At 38.1% G+C, this 25,486-nt stretch overlaps 1 protein-coding gene across 1 annotated transcript in view; it reads right to left on the bottom strand.

Moving 5' to 3' along the window:
• Positions 1-25,486, bottom strand: part of EFNB2 (ephrin B2) — a 42,484-nt gene that overhangs the window by 2,211 nt on the left and 14,787 nt on the right. The window contains exons 2-4 of the mRNA XM_048080796.2: positions 18,106-18,389; positions 1,916-2,008; positions 1,043-1,156 (exon numbers count right to left, since the gene is read on the bottom strand). Of these exons, the coding sequence (XP_047936753.1) occupies positions 1,043-1,156; positions 1,916-2,008; positions 18,106-18,389 (491 nt within the window). The remainder of the gene's footprint in view (positions 1-1,042; positions 1,157-1,915; positions 2,009-18,105; positions 18,390-25,486) is intronic.

Raw genomic sequence — 25,486 nt, 5'->3', positions numbered from 1 at the left:
AATGATTATGGAGTATATCTGTTTACATTATAACTGTCACTTATTTAAAAGAAAACAACAACACATATCAGGTAGTCATAAAAAGCTCACGTGCTGAATAACCTGTTGAATATTGTCACATTATTTGTCACAAAAGTTAAATTAATGCTCACTTGACACTTTTCTCATTTCAGAATTTGGGCTGACTTCCCTCTCTTGATGCTCCCTTACATGCAGAACAATGCTCCAGATGCTACGTCCACATAACTGTGAACTACTGGAACCTTAGCAGGAAATGGCTGAAGCCTGCCCTGTGACTGTCATATCAAAGATATCAAATTACACAAGTAGCACAGAAAACATGCAGTCATTTTTGGGAACCCCAAAACCAACAGTCAGCAAGCTTTGCTTTGTTACATTCCCAGTTTATTGAGTTTTCCTCCAGAGAACTTGTGTTTTAAAACTTAGCTTTTTTCTTCCTCACAGTGTTTGAAATGCATCCTCATATTTTTTGTTTGGAACCATCAGATCTGTTTATCTTGTTTAGATAAATATTTTTAAAAAAATAAATTTAAATTTAGTAAAAGACCAGCCAATCATGCATAGACTTCGCATGGTCAGTTAAAAGATCAGGACATTAATTATAGATGCCTTGAAATAAACTTTATAAATGGCTGTCGAGAACTACTTGATAATGTATTATACGGGAAGAGAAAGACAGAAAGACTCGTTCATCTGCCAGAGTACTAAATGTAAGGAGCATTTACCATCGTAAAGCTGCTTACAGAATGTTCTATCCAAAAACTTTCCTGTAAATGAGTGATATTCTTACAAGATGTAATTAACTTCTACTGCAGTATAGAAGAGGGGAAAGAGCAACCGTTGCCAAAACTCAAAGCTCCAAAGTCCTATCCACCGGAGCATCAGAACTGGCTTTTGCATCATCTCAGTATGAAAACATTTGATTTTCTGACATTTTAATGCTAAAATAAAAATGTGTCTGGGGACAAAGGATGGTCTGCCAGAGCCCTTCACTTCTCATGTGAAACCCCATAATACCTACCTGAGTGGTCCTTCACAAAGGGACTGGTGGTGGAGCTCTTCCCGTTGGTACCAGCTTCCTGCTCAGGGCGCTTGGTCGGGTCTGTGCTCCGAGGTAACCCTGCAGAATTGGGATCTGTGGGAGAGAAAAATGACTCACTGTAGCTTAGGCGTCTGATGATATTAAGCCTTATAAGCCAGCTATAGGTATCTTGTGAAACACGGATAACTTTGAACAGAAGAATCTTTATGCAAAGGACTAGGAGATACAAGAATGTAATTTTCCTTTTAAAGCAAAATGGTTATATTAGTTATTTCAGAGGTTTAAATTGTGAGGCCATCTGCAGAAACTATAGGGACTCCTGTAATTGGCAAGAAAAGCTTTGCAGATGACATTTCAGTTTAACTGAGGAAGTTGATTGACTACTAAACCAACTTCTACTTAGAAGAATAATTCTTTCTTTCTGCACAATAGGTTATCTATATATGAAAAGAGACAATGAACAAAAACCTCTCTGTAACCACAATTCATAACAAGCAAACTATAGAAATATTAGCTTCCCCCCTTTCATGTATTTAAAATAATTTTGAACAATGCAGTTGTGGCTTTTGTTTTTAAAATGAAAATAAAAATGACTGAAACACGTAACTCCCAGGTGACCTTTCCTTCTAGGGAGCTCTCCAATGAAGAGATCTTATTACACCAACCCTCCTCCTGGAGAAATCTGTCAGTAGCTGAGGAGCAGAAAATAGGCTTTGCTTTCAGACTGTTAGGGAGGAACAACCACACTAGACTCGGCTGGCTCTCTGCTCTATGCTAGTAAAAGAAGCCTGAAAACTAAAAGGACACTGAGACTGATCAAAGTGATTTCATGAAACAGCAGATGGTCTTTACCTTGTCCAACTTTCATGAGGATCTTCATGGTTTTTGTCTGGCACACCCCTCCCTCCTGGTTATCCAGGCCCTCCAAAGACCCATTTGATGTTGCTGATTAAAAAAAAAAATAAAAATAAATAAAAATAAAAATAAAATCAGGAAATCAACAGACAAAGTGAGGTGACATGAGTGTCTGAAAGCAGAAATCTTTCAATCTACCGGGACCTGTCCTTGTTGCTCAGGATGACCTATGGAAAGTTGTGAAATGTTGAAAGCCAAAGGAATGAATACATCGCTAAGCTGTACAATACATACAAATGGAGGAATGTGTTATCAAGGTTTCAAATTTACCCAGCAGCTTTTTTTCTACACACAATTGACTGACTGACTGACTCGGACGAAAACACGGCACCTTGCTAAAAGGTGATGGAGTCAGCTGAAAGGGAAGCCTCAAAGGAGCAAAGCACTGGAAATTTACCCTTTTTTTTTTTTCAACAATATCTTTATAATCACCACATTACACCTGCTTCCTCTATTACAAATCTCCTGCTGGAAGAAGCAAAGGCATACAAAAGACCCAGGTGAAAGCTGAGATTCTGCACTGATTGGAAAACCATTTAATATTTGAGAGTACAATCTCACTTTTCTCAGCATTGAGGAGCCTCTGCGGGGGCGGGCTGGTGGGGGGGACACACTCTCTTCTCACAGAAACCTTCCAGCTCATGCAAACAAACGGGTGCTTTCCCGTGTTTATATTGTTCTTGCTTATCTCTCCACGCTTGCTGGGACCGCACACCCCCGCACAATCCCGCCACCGCAAGTCAACGCGTGTGTGTGTGTGTGTGTGTGTGTGTGTGTGTGTGAAGCACAGTTCCAGGGGAAGAGTCCAAAAGCCTTGAGTCACCTCCACTAGGGCTGCACACCCTGACAGCTGCTGGTAAAAACCCTTCGGCTGCTCCTGGGCATGGGGCACCTCTGCCACCCTGTGCATCGCACCAGGCCCCAGCCGTGGTGGTGGCACAGCAGGCCCTGGAGGCATGGCGCCCCAAAGACCAGGCCTGGCTCACACAACTGGGACGCTGCAAATGAACCAGGTGGGGGAACGCTGCCTCGGCAGCCCCCACCAATGCACATGGTCTTGCACCCTGGGTGCTTCTTGGATCTATGTATCCAAGGCCCCAAAAGCACAGACAAGCAGATGCATGCTCAAGCACTGATACCGGGCCGCTGACTAGAGAAAACAAACAGAAAATGAGAGAGTGCAGAGCTTGCCGCTTGGCGCGGTTCTGGCGAACTGCTTAAGCAGCACTTTTCTACGTGTGCCTCCCTCTTTTCAGGCTAGGGATCTCATTCAACAAGGGCTTCACACTGCTCAGAGATCTTTGTTTTTAATTCTCACTCCTTCTCTTTCTGCTTCCTTGGGGATTTTCTTTCAAATGCGAGCAATGTATATTTCCTTATTCCTTCACAATGTCTTCCTAGCCCCACGGCAGTATTTTTCTTGCTCTAATCTTCTCTCTAGCTGTAAAGATATAAACCCCATACCGCTGAACCCTGCTTCCTAGCCTTTGATCTACTTCTTGTTTTTGTTCCACTCCTGCCTCTTTTGTGACTAACTCAAATTACAGCCATCGTACGAACTTCCCAAACTGCGCTTTCTTTTCCTAAAATTCCCATTTCCCTGTACACAGGCCCTCCCAGTTCCTCCTCTTGTTCTCTCCCCGCTGTAAAAACATGGCAATGGAAGTACGTGAAACTACTGCTTTTTTCGGACTTGCAAAAAGACTTTTTAAAATATAAAAGAGCGCAATGAGTAATTTAAGATAAAAGCAGATCTGAAATGTGCCACTGCATTGCCAGGCTCAGAAAATAATGGAGACATATAGTTTTGTTTTCTTTTGTTTTTTTCCAGAGGGGAAAAAAAATCAATACTAAGAACCAGTTCTGGACATAAATCAAATGTGTCTTTGCTGAAAGTGTTTTTTATGACCTATTTGCCAATGTACTAGAGCACAAGGACAAGGGAAAAAAGCAGTAAATAGAAATACCAAAGCTGAGCATCAACTGAAAGTGCAACTAATAAACATTGACTTTCTCTTGCTTTTTTGTTATTCTTCCTTTGCTTTTTAATCTAGGCTATGGGGGTTCACAGCTCTTTAAGCACCTTCTACTTAATTTTAATTGAATAGTGTTGCTTCTTCTGAACATCAATGCCTTTTTATTCTTTAAAGGCCTATCCATTTAACCTACAGAGCAGGAGACCTCAATAAGATGCAGAGGATGCAGTCTGACCTCAGTACAGAATAAGAAAATAAGACGGCAAAAAGAACGTAAAATTACTTCAAATACAGTCTCCAAATGAGAGGGACCAAACGCACAATGAGTCTGGTTGTGTGCCTATGCGAGTTCAATCTGCCTCGCTTGCTTGCTAAAAGAATGCTTTCATAGCTTTGATGTCAGATGAATGAATTTGCAGAAGTATTCACTTTTTCCACAGTTCTTCAAGGGTTTTCTGAAAGCCTACGTTATAGCTCAGAGTAGAGAGTACTACATCCTGAGGAACGGAGAATTTTCAAAGAGGAGCATTTCAGTGACAAAGCAAAGTTTCAATCTCAGCTTCTCTCTGTAATTAAACCGACACTTACCCAAGGCCATTGGAGGAAATTATTTCTCAAAATTCATTAAGACTACCGAAATATAACTTCACATATCCCCAGCGTACCAGGGAGAAAGTAGGTAGTTTAAACACATACTTTCAAGCTTTGAAAATCAGCACAGAGAGAAGTAATCTGGGACATCAGAGAAAATAGTTTCATACTGCTAATACCCCTTGACAGTTTAGTGTGCAGAAGTCAAACAAGGGAGCAAGTACAAAATATTCCTCAAACGCTCACTGCTGTCTTTTTATATTGATCTCCAAGTGAAAATTATACCCAGTATCATCCAAACTCCTCCATTACACTGACACTTCTGCAGAAAAGTAACCCTGGACCTGGACCTGTGCTTATATTGATGTGATTTAAAAAAAAAAAAAAAAAAAGTGTCTGTAATACAGCTTTGGGTATAAACACAGAAACATAACACAAATTCCTTGTGCTATGTGAAAAGGGAAACACTACTCTCTGATTGTTTATATGGTCAAATTTTAGAACATCCATTCAGTTTATTTTTATATACACATATATTTATATATATAAGAGCATTTTTTTACATTTAGGTCTAAATATGGATATACTTGAGAGGAATTTACTCACACATAAACTATCATATATGACCCTGCACTAAGAAGACTAGACACTACTTAAATATTAACATTTATTAATATTAATAAATGTAACTAATGATAACTATAAAGTTTCTCAGAAGTATTAAATGTTCTCAGGATCTCACATTTCACTTTATGTTAATACAGCAACACACAGGAAACTAAAAGTACGTATAATGCTGCTAAACAGCTAAGGAAATGTTTTTAAATTTTTTGATGGATAGATACCTCTGATTTTCTGAGATCTGTCCTGTTCCACTGGTGTCAATTACAAAACTGAAACTTACAGTCAAAAGCAGATTAGATTATTCAGCTTACAGTTTATCCACACCTACAAATAAATGCATATAATTAACCTAAAATCTCTATTAATTTTAAGACTTTCGGACAAAATCGTAATAATTTATAGCCAAAGTTTGTCAGCAGTAAGTCAAAACTGCTGTTTGAGCTCTATATAAGCATCATGTGTCTGCATTCCTTGAATACAACAGCAGCTGTCATTTTATAAGGAGTACAAGTTTGGGTTTTCAACTTTCACTAAAAATGTATGAAATTATGGTTAAAAGTCTGCTGATACATCCGTACTTTGGAGAAGACAGTATATATTTTCAGTTTCATGAAACACTTTCTTAACATACCGTTTCATTTACACAAGCAAAAATTAAATTATTCAGACCAAAGAACTTCATGCTAGCTCTGCCTTCCCTTCTTTAAGATACATATATATAATTAGTTGGTTCATTTTTCTTTCCTAGAAAAAAAAAGGAACTAAATCAATGTATGATGTTTTACATTTATTTGCTTTTAAAACTTCACAAGCTCTGTTTATTGTATGAAATGCATTAGTCATAAATGCAGAGGCAGGGAACCAGTGAACGAAACAGAATCAGCTGACAAGAATAGTTTCTGGCTATGATTCTTTTACAGTCCCCATGGAGAGGAAGTAATATTACATTTTAATATGTCTTCATTTGATTGTTATTACCCTGCCTCCCAGGAGGCTAAGCCACTGCATGGATCTTGGCTGTTTTCAACCTATCAGGTTGGTAACACTGCTCTAATCAGAAAGAGAATTAAGCTCCTGGATTTGTGCCTGTATATAGCTTTTCATTCACAAAGAGATTAGAAATGAAGGCACAGTCACAAAAATTCAGCTTCCCTCACTCTTAAAAATACATATTACAAAATTAAAAAACACCATCACAATTACTTAAAAGGAAACACAAGTAGACTAAAATCTCAACCTCTTAATTCTGTTGCAATTATTACCCATACATTTATGTTTAGGGATTGTGAGAAACATTACCTACTTGCCAAATTAAATGTCACATCCCTCGAATTAACACAACTTTATAACACACGCATTTCTGGACCTGAATATGAAATAGACTACATGCCTGAAGAGGAAAATTATGAACATCATTCTTGGTTTTTCTCTGAAAACTAAACAGACCTTAAGACACAGACTACAGGAATGAGTGAGTGATCTCAACTAATGGGTGAGGGCAAAATGGGCTTTGTGTGTGTGGACAATCAAAGACACATTAAGAATTAATTGCTGCTGGTGTGGATCTGTTAAGAAGGAAGGAGAGAACTACAGGTTTCTTTGGGGCAGATCAGTATTGTCCAATAGTAATGATGTTCAACATCTTTTTTTCCTAAATACTCCTTGAAGTCAGTATCAGAAAACAGGCTGCTCAAAAGCAGAGCTAAATGAAATCAAACAACCCTATCCATCTCTACTTTTCCACAGCTGTGCTGTTTCTATGCTTAGAAACAGAATGGAAAAGCCTACACAATGCAGCAGCAAAAATCCACAAAAGCTTTAGATCCAACAGTAGTAAGTTATTCTTAATACAAAGCTGCACTTCATCTAATATGCAGTCAAGGATTAGTAAGCACATGTAAAGCTTTTGATTTTTTTTTGAATTTTATTAAGTAACAGTACACTATTTTGGCCAGGCATCGTGTGTTTATGCTCTGACTGCTTTCATCTGCTTTTGGTCTTTTTAATGACTTTCTTAGTAAAGCACCAAATAAATAATTCTTCTTTCCCATAAATTATCTAAATTTATGTGACAGGTTTAAGAACACCAGAAATCACACACTGAGAAACCACAAATCACAGATCACAACATGGTGGTTGTTTCTAGACCAGCCAGTGATGAAGAACAAGGCAGCTGAGGTAATAGAGTGTTTAATTAAATGAAATTAAATTCCCCCTCCCCAACCTCTCCCCTCAACTTAGTAGCAATGCCAGATCTGCATGGAGATCTGAAACAACCAAAAAAAATTGCTCAGGCCACTCACCAAAGAGCAGGAAGCTTGGCAAACACTTGGTGTTGGGTGAGCTGCAGAAAGTTTTGAGAGAAGACAAAGATCCAAATTTCAACTACTAATAACTAACCGTTTATACTTGTTTGTAGTTACAAAAATTCAGATTGACACCAAAACTTTCATTATTTTATTTTAGCATGAAACTGTCTTCCAAAATGTAACTGTCAGCAGTCCCAAACCTGGACTGCAAGTGCTAATACTTAAATGCATTAAGGAATAGCTGCGCAGAGTAGTCAACATGTCGTTTCTGTTCCTGTCTGAAGGCTGGAGACTTCCTCCCCAATTTGTGCTTGAACAATATAATCACATCCTACCTTTTCTACTGATCTTATAGAAACAAAGAAAAACAATCATTAAACATGTATAAACAAAACATGCTTTACCAATCATTTTGTATTTTTCTAACATGTTTTGTTTGTTTGTCCTATTTGCAAAGTCAAGGTGGCAGCAGAATTTCTTGAGGAGCCCCTTGAACTGAAAACCATTCAGAAACTCCCGTTGACTCAATCTTATTTCACAATTTATTCAAATTAACATAGAACTTCTCTTAAACTAAAGTTTATAGTGTTTTGAAATACTCTTATAGCCAGCTTTTTTTTTCCATGTATCCATACAAGGGGAAAACTCCTATGTGAATGAAGGAAAGGACAAAAAGAATACTCCGTTCTTTTTCAGTTCTCATCCTTGTCAGTTCTTAAATTATATCCTATGCTATATGTCCCAGGATTTATATCTAAACGGGATCCACAAATTATATTCTGCACAGCAAGTAAGCAGCAATGCCCTCCCCAGTCAAGCTAAAACCAGAACAAATTGAAGTAAAATAAAAAGCAGGCCTCCTCTTGCCTGGAAGAAGGCAAAGGCTCTGCAGTGGAATTTTGTGATTCACTTTTTAACCACTACTCTGAAATGTGTACTCTTGTCCAAATGTGAATGGTGTGACTTGTGGTACTTAAAAAGAGACTCATGGTAATAGGGGTCTTTATAAAATTCCCTATAAAATTCTCTACTTGTATTCATATTTCAAAAGAGGGACAGTTTTTTCTACTGTTTAATTTCTGGGGGAGTGCGATGTGGAGGACACAACCAAGACAGAGCCAATCAGTTCTGTACTGTAGAATGCCTTGATATATACTTTGCAAATATCAACTTTTTAATTCCAGGGACACCTCTGGAAATCCATAGATTCTCCTTCCTGTGTCTCACATCACCTGGCCGAAGAAGGATCACCGAAGTATTAAACACAAAATAGGGAGAGAGTACTTGTAGAGTTTTCTCCCTTTTGTATATTCAGAATGATTCTATTAATTCCAAGGAGACGTGACATCATACAACAAGAGTAAAGGTGGTAAAATATATGCCCTTTATTTTATTTTTTAAACAAAAGACTTTCAATTAAGGGAAAGAGACACAGTGAGCAACATGGAGCTGGGATGTACCAAACAGGCTGTGAGCTCCAACTGGTTTCTTCTGCCTATCATTTTAAAAACAGCACCACTTTATCTCTTGGTTAAGGAATACCACAGCTTAAGTGTACTAAACAGTACACTATTTGCTGCATTATTATCCAATACATAAGGTCATAATATCCACCCACCATGGCAAAATCCTACTTGCATCACTGTTACTGTTAGAAGGATTTAGAGATGATAAAAAAAAGCATCTCAATGTTGTACCACTATGAATGACAATTTATGTCTTTCATTACAGTTAAGCTTTTCTAAAAGTATTTCAGTTCTGTATTTCACGTACTCTGAGAAATGTTTTCAGATAATGATCTACTGCACACATGGTTGCTTCTAGTTTACATAAACAAATTATATATTTGTGAGTGCTGAAGTAACTGTGGCAGATGTAAGCCCACTAATTATGATGTATTCAGTGTATATCAGAATGTATGCATGTAAAACAGATTACTAGCTAGTTAATTTCACCAGCCATAAGCAATAAGATATTTTACATAGTTTAGCCTTTCTCCTGGCACACTACAGGCAAAAGCCTCTCATGGATGAGAAGAAATATCTCCCTCCTACAACAGTGAGCTTTGCTTAACAGTCCAGCTGAACAGAACTAATACAATTAGTTAGCATTCAAGTTACACTGATTGTTGCTAATGACAAGTGGCCTTGCTGGAAACAAAAGCAGAAGCTTTAACATTAAATGAATGAGGACCTGTATCACAAGAACTCAACATCACTTTTCAAAGATATTCATCTGCCTTGAAAATCTCTCTGGTTTCTGTCTGTAGCACTTGGAAAAGAAAGGGTTATAGTGAAAGTTCATATTAAATAAATAACAAACCTCTTGCTCATTCTACTGTTACTAATTGCATGCAATGATATTAATGACCCAGTAATTGCTATACGAGTAGCACTGAAGTGGAAAACATCATTCTGAGGCAGAGTTCATCTCTAGGTGGTAGGACTTCACTACTGACTGAGTTAATGCCGAGTGACAGTTCAGAATATAACACTATAGATGAGAAAATGTGCCAGTCTGTTGGTTATAACAGTTTAGATGGACATGACATTATTTGCTTTGACCACAGAGAGTCCAGGAGTAACCCCAATAAAGTGCCACAGTCAGAGTTTGCCCTATAGATGAACCTCATTCCTTTCAGGGGAGATGCTCTGTACTATAACAATCTAGAGCAATTTTCCACATGTTTGCCTCAATAAAAGAATACCTTCATCTCCTGCTTTTACATCAAGCACAACGAAAGTGTGCTTTATTGCAAAACACAAAAAGCTATTTACATCATTTAACTATCCTTCAGCAACACAGAGTTTGGCACCTTAGTTCTAAGATCAATTATGATGCTATTGGATGACTATGCACTTGGCAAAGATGATCAGAAGTTAAGCACCGTTTTGATTGCTGCATGCTTATGTTCGTGTTTAGAACTTTAAAATACCCACAGAGTAAAAACTTAATGAGGAAACATTGCTAAAAGAAAGCAATCTGAATTTCCAAGGTGCTACAGGACCTTTAGTCCTACTACTTGACGTAAGAAATTAAGGGATTCGACTTCTTTGGAAGTTATCACATAAGCATATCTTGGTTCATCTGAAGAAACTCAAATGGGATGGGTATGTTAATCCTCCAGCATTTAGAATTTTGAAAAGTCGTAACTAGACAGGAGAATGGATACTTTTACTTCTAATAATAGTGTTCATACAGATTTTAATATTTGAGAAGTATTGTAATAGGATAACATTATAAAGCAGGGATGTTTGTTTGACAACACAAATTATTTAATAATACCTTGATTCTGCTACAAAACCTGCTATGGCAGACTCTGGAAGGCAGGTGGAATCACAGAGTTGCAGCACAGGCTGAGGCAACTGCCTGGAAAGCATCTTTGCAGAAAAGGCTGTGGGGGTCCTGGTGGACCCCAAGTTGACCACAAGCCAGCAATGGGCCCTTGCAGCAAAGAAGGCCAACAGGCCCCTTGGGCTTCATTAGGCAGAGTGCTGTCAGCAGGTTGAGGGAGGTGATCCCTCTCCACTACTCAGCACTGGCGAGACACATCTGGAGTGCTGTGTACAGGTCTGGGCTCCCCACTGTGAAAGAGATAAGACATATCAGAGCAAACCCAGCCAGTGCCCATGAAGACGACGAAGTCTCCATCCTTGGAGATACTCAAAACCCAGCTAGACATGGTCCTGGACGGTTAACACGCTGTAGCTGATCCTGTTTGAGCGTGGGACTAGGCCAGCTCCAGAGGTGCCATCCAAATAGCTGAGTAACCATTCTGTGACTCTGAACAGCTACACTATTGTGGTCTAATGCATTTATGTGCTAATGTGTGATACTCTAAGAACAACTCCTTCTCAGCTTCCCTGGCAGGGTTTGGATTCAGAGCTGTTTCTCTCACAGAAGCTCTCTGAGCATATGAGGAAAAGTATGCTGTTGCAGTTTAGTTATTTTTGCTGTCTTCATCTACGGAACAGAAAATCAACAAATCATGCTAACAAAGACCTGAACATACTTTTTAAAACCAGCCTTATCAGCTTAGTAGGAACTCTTCTCTGAGAACTACTAAGACTACCTTAAGCCTAATCCTGCTTTTACTCACAAATATATTTCTGTGATTTCCTTGGAACTGCAAAAAAGCAACTGGAATATTGCCATTAGGGCTTAGTCTTACAGTTAAATTTATCAGGAATAAATTGTGAAATATTCTTCCTCCAAAGTTTCCAGGATTGACTAAAATCAGGAAATAAAGTATAAACTGACATTTAACCCTGTTTTCCAGACATTTCAATCCTGTGCTTTAGCTAACTAATGCAGTTCTTAGACAAAAGTACATTTCCCACCAATTCAACTATGTAAAGACTTTAATGAGAAAAACAATTTCAAATATTCAAAAACAGTTTCATTAAAGCCTTTATAAATGCTTACACAGTTCTTGGTCTTTTATTTCAGGAATTAAAATACTATAGTATATAACATATATAAGCAACTGCATAAAGTAAAGACCAGTCATCACACTTTGACAGATATATGCTCATCATCAAACTTATGTACAAAATGAAAGTTAGATGTGTTTCAATATGCTGGTGTCTTTCTAAGTTTCAGTTCAGACTATTTTCCTTATATAGTATAATGCATCTCCCCAGTATACGCCTCCTCTATTTAAAGTTATTCATAACCCATGTGTAAAGCATAAAAAGTATTTGCTCAACCCAGCCCTCTTCTGCACGTAGTCCTATTAAAAATGTGTATGTGTATGTGTAAATGCAGGAATATATACAACCTGCAGAAGATCAGGACTTAAGCTGTTTTTTGCAAAGTACTTGATATGTGTAATACATGTATATATAAGAATACTTCTAAGTGAGAATACTGTATTCTCCCTTGTGAATGTACTGTATTTTCAGTATGTATAGATTAAGAACTAATAAAAATAATAAAATGAGAGAAGTGACTAAAAACATTAAACAGTTTCCTATGAAATTTTAAATCCTGTTTAATTCCTGAGCATTTCCTGAATAATTCTTTCTTCTAAGTGAATAATTACACTTCATTTTCATCTGATTCCATATCTATTTGGAATACATGGCGAGTGTGAGGGAGGGTAAATGTGTTTTTTTCACAAGATGCCATCAATTAACAACCTGAGCATTCCTATCTTTCACTTCCTTCCCTTAGGAATTGAGAAATAATAACAGATTTCCTGCTGAACTATCTCTGTCTACTTTAAAGGAGATAAACGGTTGGTATTGCCTAGGTAATGGCACTGAATATGAACAAAGTCCATCAATCTAAAGTAGCCTTATTCTCTTACAAGACCTGTGTGGTCTGGGACAAAACCCCAAAGGACGATGACTCCATTAATCCTGTAGGTCTTGGACTGTTAGAAATCTGAAGCTGCACAGACACTGATTTTTTTTTCTCCAATAATATTATTTGTATGAGCAGTATTTATATTTAATTCAACAAGAGCTAAGTGGTATTGCTGATATATCCCTTAAAAGACTCTCAGCAATGTCAAAGATTGACCTCTGGGTATCATTTTACACTAAGAAGAAATCGTTTATCTAATTTTCTGAAGGAGGAGGAGGAGAAAGGAAAGAAAAAAATAGGATCTTTGTGCAAGAGGAATCAGGGTAGCTATTATCACATAGGCTTTCATTAACACCACCAAAAAATAAATAATACTAGATTGCTGAGCTGTGCAGTCTTTATTAAAAAGCATCAATAATATCTATGTTGCAAAGAAATGTCACTGAATTTTTGATACAGTTTTCTCCTGGTTTTGGCTAGTTGGGAATTAACCTCAAGACAAAGAAAAATCTAGTTTTCTTTTGGGTGCTCTTGCTAGGCGTTTGCAGGGGACCGCAGACTGAATCCTGTGTCAAAGATGTGTCAGAATGTCCAGCCAGGCAGATTAGCTAGTGTTTGGTCAGAATACTAAAATAGCATTTTAATGTAAATCTATTTGGCCATGCAAAGAAATTTATTCTTCCCAATCGGGCCGTATTTCAGGGCACAATCTATATTGTCCTTTAATGTGTTCTTCCTCAGACAGTTATTGCCCTTTAATTGTAGCAGGATGACAAAGTGAAAACATAAAAGCCTTGGGATTTTTTTTAAACCCAGCTAATGCTAAAGTTTCAGAACAACTGTTTCCATTTTAAAAGCCACCAGACTATTACAAGCATTTATCCAAAATGCAGCACTGCTAGCCAGTATAACCCTTTAAATCAGACAGGGATTAAATACATACATTTTTTAATTTAAGCCAGAAGCCAATTATGTATGTGGGTCACTTGAAAAAAGTTGACAAAAAACATTTAAGGAAAGCTGCATATTGCATTTTGCCAATGTCAAAGCCAATGAGCATCATTAGCTGAGCAAGCTTGGCTAATGAGGTCACAGGCAGAGAAAGCACTTTAGAGGAACCTTTTCCAGGACCACTCTGCAGCCCCTCCCCAAGTCCAAAGTATTTTTCACTTACAAAAAAAAAAAAAAAAAAACCAAACACCCACAAAGCAAAACAAAAACGATAAAAATATTATCTACACATTTCAAGCAGGTAAAATTTCATCATAGGTGACGTATTGTTTTACACTGATGATGTCGCTGTATAAGCCTCTTTTTTTTTTTTTATGCAAAAGAAGAGATGAGGCGAGCAGAGTATGGGTTTGCTTGGCCAAACTATCTCGGGGTGTGATGGTGGTTTGAAAACTAGCAGCACTGCTCCCTTCCCTCTGGCAAGGTAGCTTCCTACAGGCTTCCCTTAGGCGCTCCTTCACTGCAAACTCAATGTACTCCAGCACTCTCTATGCCCTGTGACTAAAGGCCAAGTTTGTTGGGAAGGGTTCAGGACAACTCCCATTCACCAGAAGTAAACATTTTTAGCATAGTATATATGCCTGTACTATACTACCACGTCTCCCTCCCATACAAGAAATGCTGCATCTGAGAGGGATACTGAAGCAATTACATGATAACCCAAGCACTTGCAGATCTCTCTCTTACAGTCAAGGAGATTCCCATTCATTCTAAGCCATCCACAACACCAGAAAATTATACTTCATTCCCAAAGCACCCAAAGACATAAAAGGACTTTTTGATGCAAACATTAGAGTTGCAAATTTACACACCCTTCTTCTGCTTAACTTTGCCCTTCACACAGGTATTTATGTTGTTGGGCATGATGTATCTTCATGCATTTGATTAAGGATTTCCTTAGAGACTTATGATATGTTAGCTAAATGGTTGCATATTTTAGGATAATCTAACCTTAATATGTCTGTGATCTCAAGTACATTTGACCTTCCCGAGTTCTGCTGAAAAGAAATCAGGTAGCTATAAGGAAATGAATCTATTAGTTTCCAAGGAACCAAAAATTGATGACGGCAAAGAACAGAAAAGCAAGGACATTCTGTTACATCATTTATTCACTTTCATGATACCATTGAGTATCATCTTTCCAAGTACTGCCCTTCACAGAATTGAATCCTGATACTTGTACATTGAGGAATATCTTGCACTGCTGTTGTTCCAAAAATTGGATTAGATTTAGATTATTGTTGGATTAAAGTACCATTAAATATGAAAGGGGGTATCAGAAATTCATCAACATTTCTACTTTAAAAAAAAAAAAGTGAATTAAGGAATGGGAAAAGTTTCATTTTTATGTGCATAGAGCCAGGGAAGAAGTGAGTAGAAAAGATCTCCTGCTGTATCTACCATGAATACATCTAAATGATATAAAAATTATGGCTTGAAGAATTCATGTACAATCACATTTCCTAAAGGTACACAGGTTTCAGGAAGCTTCTTCATCCTGTGTTATAACTCCTCTGCTTTGTTACTCTAAGGCTCCTAAAATGACTAACCCCCTAATCTGAATAAAGATTTTACTGTTTAATAAAGCTCCACAAACCACATATTATTACCTTAGAAAAACATATGTTTTCAAATAATGGCAAGATGATAAGGGTACATGATGATGCAGAAAACATGCTAAGGTCTGACAGCAACCTGTCTGAATAAGCAGCATGAGCTTCGTCTGTAGATCCAGCCACAGACAGCACTGCGAAAACGCTGGGCTCAGTGAACTCTTGTCTTGGGTTGTTTGATGCCCCTTACTCAAGGGAATATATCTCAAATTTAAAATACCTCAAATTTAAAAGCTGGCATATAAAGTGCACTGGTACATTCACTTCAAAGCACACATCCCCCCACCCCCCGACTCAACAACCACCACCACCACCACCAAAAAAACCACACATATTTCCCAAGCACACAGAAAGGAAAGAAAGAAAAGAGGAGCAATGTTTGCGCGTCTGAGACAGTGGGAAACAGACCCAGTATACTCCTCATTCGGGCCTGAGCACACCTGTTAAATTACAGGCCTAGGAACATGGATTTAAGCAAATGATTTATGGTCCAATTTGCGTACATGATTAAGATGTATTGTATTACTTTCAAAAATGACAGTAAACATCCTGACTACCAGAACTTGTGTCTGACAAGGCTGCATGACATCTTACGCTTTTGAACACAAACTGTTAAAATGCTATCTAGCTCCAGTGTCTCTGTAAAATGGTGTCCTAGCTGAGCCTTGGCCTAGTTTCCTGCCCCTCTTGGTGTTTCTGAGGCCAGCATCACTGACTGCATTGTCTTCTCCATGAATGAATGGGTTTTTTTGTCCAGCCTATTAAAATGTATAGGTACCCTGCTGCAGCTGGGTTAATACGCTAGCGATACAGTGATAAATCAGCCATTTGCTTATGCAAGAACGAGCAGAGAAAGTAATATCCGTGCACTCCAGTATTACTGCCAGGCCAGTGTCATTTTTGAGGCATTAGGCTGAAGGCTGAGCAAGTTCTATCAACCAAACTACCCTGTAATCTTCCAGGAAATGCGACATCTATTATGTCTTATTGCTGTAATGAAATAATTATACAAAACTAATGAAAATGAGCCAGACTTAAAAATTCTCCAGGTAAATCCATGACGCGGATATGACAGAACTGACAATGTATCAGTAAGCTCCATTTGTGCCCATATTTTTCAAGTAATAGTAGTAACAATGCCATTTGCTCCATTATAGCTGCTCTGCTGTGGATTTTTTTTTTTTTTTTTTTTAAGCAGCACTAAATAATGAATGTATGTCATCATTAAAGCCAACTATTTGAGCATGGTTGTTTTTATGTTCCACATCCTCCTTGTTGTTACAGACAACTATCTCTCAGCATCTGATCTTGCAGCTTTCACCCCAGTAAATCTCACTGTATTTCAGTGGGAACTCTGACAAAGTTAAATGTTGTGTAAGTGGGATCAAGTTTTTATATACTCACTGACTGAACTGAGAAAGTACTTGTAGTAAGTGATGTTTTTGTCAAACCTTAAAAACAATAAATGGCGTTTTATATCTCCTCAGACTTATTTAGTAAGATATGTCATTTCTATATATATTTATTACTGCTAATTCTTACTTAATTTCTGTGATATACAATCTGCTTTATGCATAATGATACAGTGTGTACTGTTATGGTTATAACTGGGAAGTGATCATTAATTCATATTAAATGTAATTTCTGTTCCCATTTTAAAAGTACTTGCTTAGAGAACATGTAAAATTAGCAATATTTTAAACTAAGAAATTAATAAATATTTACTGTGGCAGACATTACATAAAGTAGTTATCAGCCTCTCTGTACAATGTAATTTCAAGGAGATGGGAGAAATAAGACACATCAGTATGTAAGTTCATTGTAACTGCAGATAAACCAATGCATAGACTTTGTCTAGCTCCTACTAACTGGTGATCATTGCTCAAGACTTCAGAAATCCCCATGGGGCTAAATGAGATCTGCAGGCCACAGTATTAAAATGACAAAACCTAAACTAATGCAAATAGTTGTTGCACTGCCGAAATCTCAGCTTATGCTAACCCCTGATGTACATCATTAACTTTACAAGTCATAAGTAATTTGAATCACGAAACTCAGGTTACCTCCAGATTAGCTTTCAGGTATAAATTCCTGATCAGCCTGAAACTCAGAGTTTAAAAATTGTTGGACACAGGCCTGTGTCACACACATTCATCCAACAAGTCAAGACCATGAAAAAGGACGAAACTCAAGATCATGCTGCATCTGGATTTTGCCCAAGAATGTGTTTCCTGAAAGAACCCCTGGATCACTTGGAACAACAGCCAACCACCTCTCACAGGTTACCTCAGCTGGACCACTCTACCCCTACTCCTGGCATTAAGGGCACCCACGGGCAAGGCCAACAGCATGGTGCATTAGCAGAGCTGCAAGCAGGAAACACGCCATGCTTTAGCTGTGCACAACCTTTCAATATGAATATAGAACATAAAATCGTGCACAAAAGGAGAAGCTCTGTGAAGGCACAGAAGTACAATGTAATTTGGTGTACATGAATCGAGAAAAAAAGATACAAAGGCCCTACAGAAATCAGCAATAATGTCAAAAATGTGCTGTCGAGAAAATATTGTTGGAGGAAAAAAAAATACAAACCCATTCAGAGTCTTCTTGGTTTGCTTATCATGTATGACACAAAATACAAAGAAACAAACAACTATATTTAAAAGAATGAACAACTGTTATTTTGAACTTACATATGACGTAATAATCTTTGTTCTTCTGAAATTCCAGGCCCCAGAGATTAGGGCTGAACTCTTGAAACTTGATGGTAAACTTAACATCTTGATCTGGCTTGGCACAGTTGAGTAGAGGTGTATTGTCCTTTCTAATAGCACAGCTATCTGCTTGGTCTTTATCAACCATGTAGACCTTATAATATTCATACTGGCCAACAGTTTTAGAGTCCACCTTTGGGCATATAATATCCAGTTTGTCTCCTATCTGTGGATATAGTACCAATCCTTGTCCAGGAAGGAATCTAAAAAGAAAGAAAGAAAAGAAAAAAAAAAAGAAAAGGGTAAATGTGAAACACTTGATAAAATCTCATTCAGAAAAGTAGCAATTGCAATGGACAGAAAGGAAAAAACACACAGTTTCCAAAACCAAAATGACAGAGTGAACAAACCAGATCTTAATAGTTTAGGCCTGACTCAATTTAATATCAACAAGATGTTTATTTAGATCTTGGAAATTACAGATGGATTGAGTTTTATAGTTTTTATCCCAGTTTTGGGAACTCTGGAACGTTTTATGTCTCTGGCAGGAACTGTGGTTTCTTCCACATTTGGCCATTCACAGGAGCCAGTGCAATGTATGAGGGGCTACAATCCTGTTTTTACATGTTGGTAACATTTCTACTATTCTTGCACATATTTTGCTAATTTTGGACATGGGAGAATGACAAGAATGATTGTTCATTTGGAGCAGCCATGTGGGAAAGGAAACAACTTAGACTTTCAGACTTAACAACATATTGCGATGTTGATTAATGTTACTAGTATAACACAAAGGAACATCAGTCACTCGTCGGGATGATGCTTACAGACCTAGGATGGACTGGAGATCTACTCAAACCAAGGACTGCACATGCTTCTTATAAAACACTTCCAAGACACGATGATTACCACACCACAGTGATTTCTTTGTAAACTCCAATATTACATCGTTATTTTATCTTTTTTTTTTTTCCCCTGGTGCTACAAATGAAACACAGGTGTGCTTTTGTCTTTGTATAGATGGAGACTTCTTAGACTGACAGTGAGCTTTAGTGTTTGGGGTCAGACTTGATCTTATTGTATCATTCCCGTTGGTATTAATTACCAGTCAAACATCAGCACTTCTTCATGAAAGGAAAATATAAATAATTACTTAGAGCATTGATTTATCCACAAAATTAGGAGCCTTATTCTTACAAGGACAAAAGCTACAGCAGGTTTGTTTGTTTGTTTCCATTCTCCTTAAAATATATTTGTTTCATTTAAGGCTAAGAGTGCAGTTTTAGAACTACAGCCAGCGATACAATGTCATCTAATGCACAGACCTAAAAGCCTGACTTTCTTTCCTCTTTCTCCTGCCTGCCAGCCTTTTCGAAAGAGCTTCTTTAATGGAGAATCAGCCTGAAAAACTGACTGAAACAATTGCTGCCTAATGAACACCCTTCTGCAAGCGCTAGTGCTAAACAGCACATGTAGTAAATCTAGCTTATTCACAGGCAGCCTTCCTGGAAGCTTATTAGAATATTAAGGCCCAGGAACAAAGCTGTAGGCGTAGATTACCCCCAGCCTTCTCCTTTGCTAAAGGAGCCCACCAGCCAGGAGCAGAACTGGATGAGAACTTAAAGAATGGGGGAAAAAAAGGAGGATGTGATGCCCCAAATTTTGAATCCATCATTTGCAACTGCTCCCGCACAATGCAAGTTTATGATCTGTGCTAATTGAGTGGGATTATTTTCACTCACAAAGCCTGTGTAAGAATTGTATTTGTTGTGAAGCAGCACGTAGCAGGACAAAGACATGTAATTACAGATTTAGGGAAAAAGAACAATGAAATGTTGTGGCAAGAAAAGCGACTGTTGATGCATAAATCACTGCGCTCCTTTGTGTCACGCAGTGTAATTTCTAGACTATAGAAACTAGGCTTGGCCACGGCTGTGCAAATAGAGGTGCACTGGAGACGGGGCGAAGCTGCGCCTCCTCCTCCAGTTTTCAGACATGCCATAGGAATGCAGTGACTACCGCGTCCATAAAGCCAGAACGGTAATCCAAGTGCAAAGGTGGAAATACATCCTCCTTGGAGCTGCCAGCCTCGTGAGAAGCTACCTAGGGAGTGGCCAGCCCTGCAAGGGCGCATAGGAAATGAGGAAAGACATACCGCAGCCGGCATATGTTTCCAAGAGAACAGCACAGATCCTGACTCAGCCCCTCCTCTGGGAACAATTCTGACCAGGCAAACGCAAAGGCAAAGTGACAGCGTCTCTGGGCTAACCCAGGTCACTTGCAACTAACTGTATCGTCTTGTCTGGCCAGAGCCCCAGCTTGCATTGCTCCTGTGCAGCAGTGCTGTACCAGGAGATGAACGGTACGGTACTCGTGTCCCTCAACCTGCATGCCAGGACAAAGGCTGTGATCCTGCTGCTGCAACTCTTCTTCACATCATGGGAATGTGTAAGATGACACAGGACGTTCCTCAGGAAAGGATCCTTGTTTTCAAATTTAGATCATTTAGATCAACTTAGATGTGCATGCTTAATAAATACAAAATTTATAATGTTAGAAACATGCACCTGTTATTATCAATCATACAACCCAAAAGCCGCCCTGAAAAACTGAAAACACTGAATCTAACTTTGGATTTCATGCATATACGTGTGTAATTAAGTAGGAGGGGTATATGTTCTCCATGCAAATTCTGAGTACAAACAAGAAAGGTTCAGGGACAGCCGGCAACTGATTCTTGAAAACAGAGACCAGACAGAAAGCGTATTTGTGTGCCTTGGTTAAGCAGCTAGGAATTGCCCCATAAAAAGCAAAGGACAGAACCACCCCCAACAGACAGCTAAAGCACATTTTACAAGAGCTTTAACCCAGGCACTCATTAGGCTTTATGGCAGGGGAATACTCTTGCTCTGTGTCTGCAGTCTGTACAGTTTGAGCATTAAACTCGGTAAATCTGCTTCCACTTCAGTTTCTGAACTTTTAGGATCTAATGCTGATGGGATTAGTAAAGAAAAAAGGATGAAAGGATTAATCTGAGAACTGGATTGTATTGATTTCTTTTTTCCGTGACCTTTGCAAGAAAGATATTTTCGCAGTTTACTTTCCTTATTTTCTTACAACTATAAAGCATAAATATGGATGGAGAGAATACAAAAGTTTCAGTTCCACTCATGCATTTCAGTTCAACCACAATAACTTAGTGACCCATAACTAGGCAGGATCTTTATCCTCCCGTTTGTGTAATATTTCTGCTACTGCATTTTCATAAAGACTTTAAATAAATCACTTGCTGGGTAATAAGTACTTTCTGAAACTATTTAATGTCAAGGAAGGGAATTAAGACTATTGTTTTATGACCTTATTTTTGCAAACTTTAGATCTAAAAAAAAACCAAAAACCACTTGGTAGAGGCTAACAAAAATTTCAGCATGACTGAATGTATCTTGAATCTTTATTCCTGCAAGTGCTTATGTAGTTTTAAGCATTTTGGGATAGCAACAAAACTTATGAAATGTTTGTAAGATTGCATCTATAAAGTTAATAACCTGGTTTTAAGTCTGAAGGGAATGTACCTTTAATTAATTGAAAACCTTTTTTTTTTTTCCCCCAAACAGAGATACAATAAGGATAGATCAAGAGATTTCAGAGTCCTGTGCATGACACTGAGGGAGGCTGTGTTACATCAATAGTTGTTTAGGATACTAACCTGGCTCTTTGAGCAGTCGGGGCAGTGACAGCACTGGAGCCATTGCTTCATAGAAAAAAGCTGACTTCCTAATTTTATGCTTTTCTGATATAAATGTTCTTTACTGGGAAACTTACATAACAATATAGGTCCCTGTACCCAAACAGAAATGTAGGAGAAAAGCTTAGCCAGTTTCCTGACACATTTCTTCTAGAACTCCAATAAAATGCGACAAGGGCATTTGAAGAATTTTACCCATAATTAATAATCATAGTGTTTTCTGTGAGAAAGCACGGAAAGGTACATTAAGTATAGTAAAAGCTGTACAATGAAATGAAACCACTTTACGATACAGAGGGCATTTCTGCTGGCAGCCCCAAATTGGTGTGTTGTGGGTGACATTTGACATCTGTGCAAAGCCCATGGATGTGAATCCCTCCCACACGTCTAACTAGCCATGCAGCTTAGAGCAAGTAACACCAACATGCAGAGTTCCCGAAGTTTTTTTTTTTTTTTTAAACCAGTTTTAAATTAGATCAAAAATTCACTTCACAGGAATAGAAAAAAAAAGTCTCTTCCCCACTCCCATCAATGTTACAGCAATTTTCAGTACTACACTTATTTTGAGGTCCCACAGTTCCTGGTTTTAATGAACACTAACTTGTCAAAGTCCTAGAGAATTTAAATTTGATTTTGCAATTAATACCTATCTATCTATCTAGATACAATTTCAAAGTACTTTCTTAAGAATATAACTTTTGTTTTACAGAAACTTAGCACATTCACACATACTAAATTATAAAGGAGTTCTCCTAAATGATAACCAGTCAAACTTATCTAATTGCATAATAGTAAATTCACAAAAAAAATCAAAACTTTATCTACCAGCAGATTTTTTCATTAAGAGTATTCTACTATTCCTAATATTCTACTATTCTACACAGCCATTTCTGAAACTGTAAAAATATCAACAGAAAAAATCTTAGGGAAATAAATTCTTAAAAAGATTTTATTAATCAACACTGATGTAAAAAACGTGTTGTCACACTTACAAACTTGTAAAACTCACTCACTCTATATATGCACTCAATCACTAACCTTTAACTATACCCTAGTAATTATAAAATAAACGCAATTTTAGAGAGCATGTTACTACTTGTTGAGAATCTTATATATTTAACTGGGGAAACAGTGCCAAATTTCTGTGCTTTAATACCTTACCCGAACTAATTGGTGTAGGCAGTTAGTTTTAAATTAATGTAACAAAAATAACCCTAAAAATGCGAACAATCAAGATGTTTCTTAAAATACAGCCTGAAACCTTCTGTTTGGGAATCCTACCCACTTAACTTTATGAAGTTTAACTACCAGCCTGACTATAAAGTTATTCATTGAAAAGTTTTATTAAGGAAATGTCATGAATACTAATAACACAGTACGTTAGCCCGTTACTTGCACAAGTGCAAACAGAATACAGAACAGCATGCCACACACAACTCCTTCTTGTTTAAAAAGAATGGTTATTAAATAGCATATAGATGATAGCCATCATCTGGCTTTTTAGGAAAAGAAACAATATTTTGAGTATTCTTTTGCCTTGCTTAAATATTTCTACCGAGGACAAAAGGCCTAATATCTTGATGCAAAGCTCATAAAAGTTATACAGGCAAAGGTCCTACCGATTTCACTGAAGTAGCAGGGGCCTAATCATAGCCTGCTGAATGAAATGAAAATCAGTTTACCGACTCCCAAAGACTTTGAACTGGAAAAAAAATCCAAAAACATAGACCAAAACTCTCTATAAAAAGAGTCCTTTATCCTTACAGAGCTTTTACATTAGTTTCTGTCATATTCAATATCATACGCAAAGATATGCCATGTGGATATGAGGTATACACACGGCTCTGAACCCCAAATGCTTTTTTCCAAAAGCAGTGATTGTATAGGACTGATCTCACGCCAGTTTAAATGGATTAAGTGAACAGGAATTCAATGAAAACAGGATCAGTAACTGCTATGGAATAGACAGAAAAACAAGCTTCATCAAAAAAGATTAATGTGGAGTCTCTGTCTCAAAATGAGTATGGAATTTGGTTAAAAAGAAAGGCAGTACTCTTACATGAGCTTTCTGCAAGAAAAATTACCATAGTTTTGACACAGCAAGATGACAGAACTGGCATTATGCACAGACTACCAAATGAAACTTTGAAAACAAAAGAGGCTCAGCATTTAGTATTATTAACATTCTTTTAAGCGAGTTTTGGAAGCTACTTTTCTTTGCCAGCGTGGTATTATTAAATTATTTTAATATTATAACAAGGTTTTACAGAGTATGTTAAACAGGTATCTTTTTGAATTTCAATAAAATTTAAGAAGTTTAATCTGCTAACCTTTATTTATATGTAACATTTTTCCAGGCAGTTAATGAAATTATTCATGTAAGCAATGGGTACTTGCATTTATAGGAATTGCAGAATGGAAACTAAATGGAATTCAAAGAAATACATAAGCAAATACATTCTCATTCACATCCTTCAGGATCTTTAATGGTAAGCACCACATTATACAAACACAGATTATTAAATGCCATAGCAGAGGTTTCTAAAGCTACAGCTCTTGTGTTTCTCACTTCCATTGGAAGGGAAGAACAACCTCGTTGGAGGGCTTGGGCTCTCCTGTAATAAAACCTGCAGAAAGCCCATAAATGCATTGAAACAGTCCCCTGAAACTGTAACCCATCTCCACCCTGGGTTTTGTGGTACCTCTTTGTCCTCCCTCTCTTTCTTACCTTCCCTGAAACTCATAATCTTTTGGACCACTGGAGGGAAAAAGCTCGCAATGCACTCAAAATGGAAATGGTCAAGGGTTTATTTTGTTTTTATCACCACCCTGGTCACAAATAAGGCAAAAACTATGTCCCATTTTGTATGTCTCAAGTAGTCATGCAAATGGACCCCATTCTTGGTGCCTTTTCCTGAGCCTATCCTTACCGAAATCAGTTGCAAAATTTCTGAAGGCACAGAGCATGCGATGTATAGAGGGACACCCGCAGATACCAGGACTCTTCAAACACATCAAGAAGTGCCTTGTTCAGCCTCCTAGAAAGATGTGTCATGAGTTTCCTTCACCAAACAACTCTTGTGACTATTGCTGTCGCAGGGATAGGTACACTCACTTCTTTCCATTCAGTTTAGGATGATCACAAGTCTCAAGCAGCCCTGCACTTGAGAGAGCCCCAAACCTGTAGTTGTGGCATGATGTTTGGTGAGAACCGTACCCCTTTAACCCTTTGTGTATATGGAAGGAGGTCACCTGGAACCAGATACATCTTGTTGGAGACACTCTCTTCAAAATAAAATCTGGTCCCTTAAAAACTGTGACTTACACGATTCCAGACATTGTTCCACAGAAAATGTGGATAAGTCAAAGGAGATGCAGCAGACCCCCAAGAGGCCATCCCAATCCTGGGCTTGGGCAGAGGCAGCTGACTCCACAGTTCCTGTCCTTGGGGTGACCAGGGGCCAGGGACCCTGCTCCCAGCTTACCCCGCTGAGCAGCAGCAGTGCTGGCCTTCGGGCTGCCGGAGCACAGCTGCCACAGGGGTTTTGCTGTATGACAGAGTGGCTGCTTCAACTGGGTGCCATTCCTCCTTCCCAGAGATGTGTTCACTTTGCT

Source organism: Anser cygnoides, chromosome 1 (genome assembly GCF_040182565.1).
Source record: "Anser cygnoides isolate HZ-2024a breed goose chromosome 1, Taihu_goose_T2T_genome, whole genome shotgun sequence".
In the NCBI taxonomy this organism is placed as follows: domain Eukaryota; kingdom Metazoa; phylum Chordata; class Aves; order Anseriformes; family Anatidae; genus Anser; species Anser cygnoides.
The sequence above is the reverse complement of the archived record's forward strand: the minus strand, read 5'-3'. Positions and strand labels throughout refer to the sequence as shown.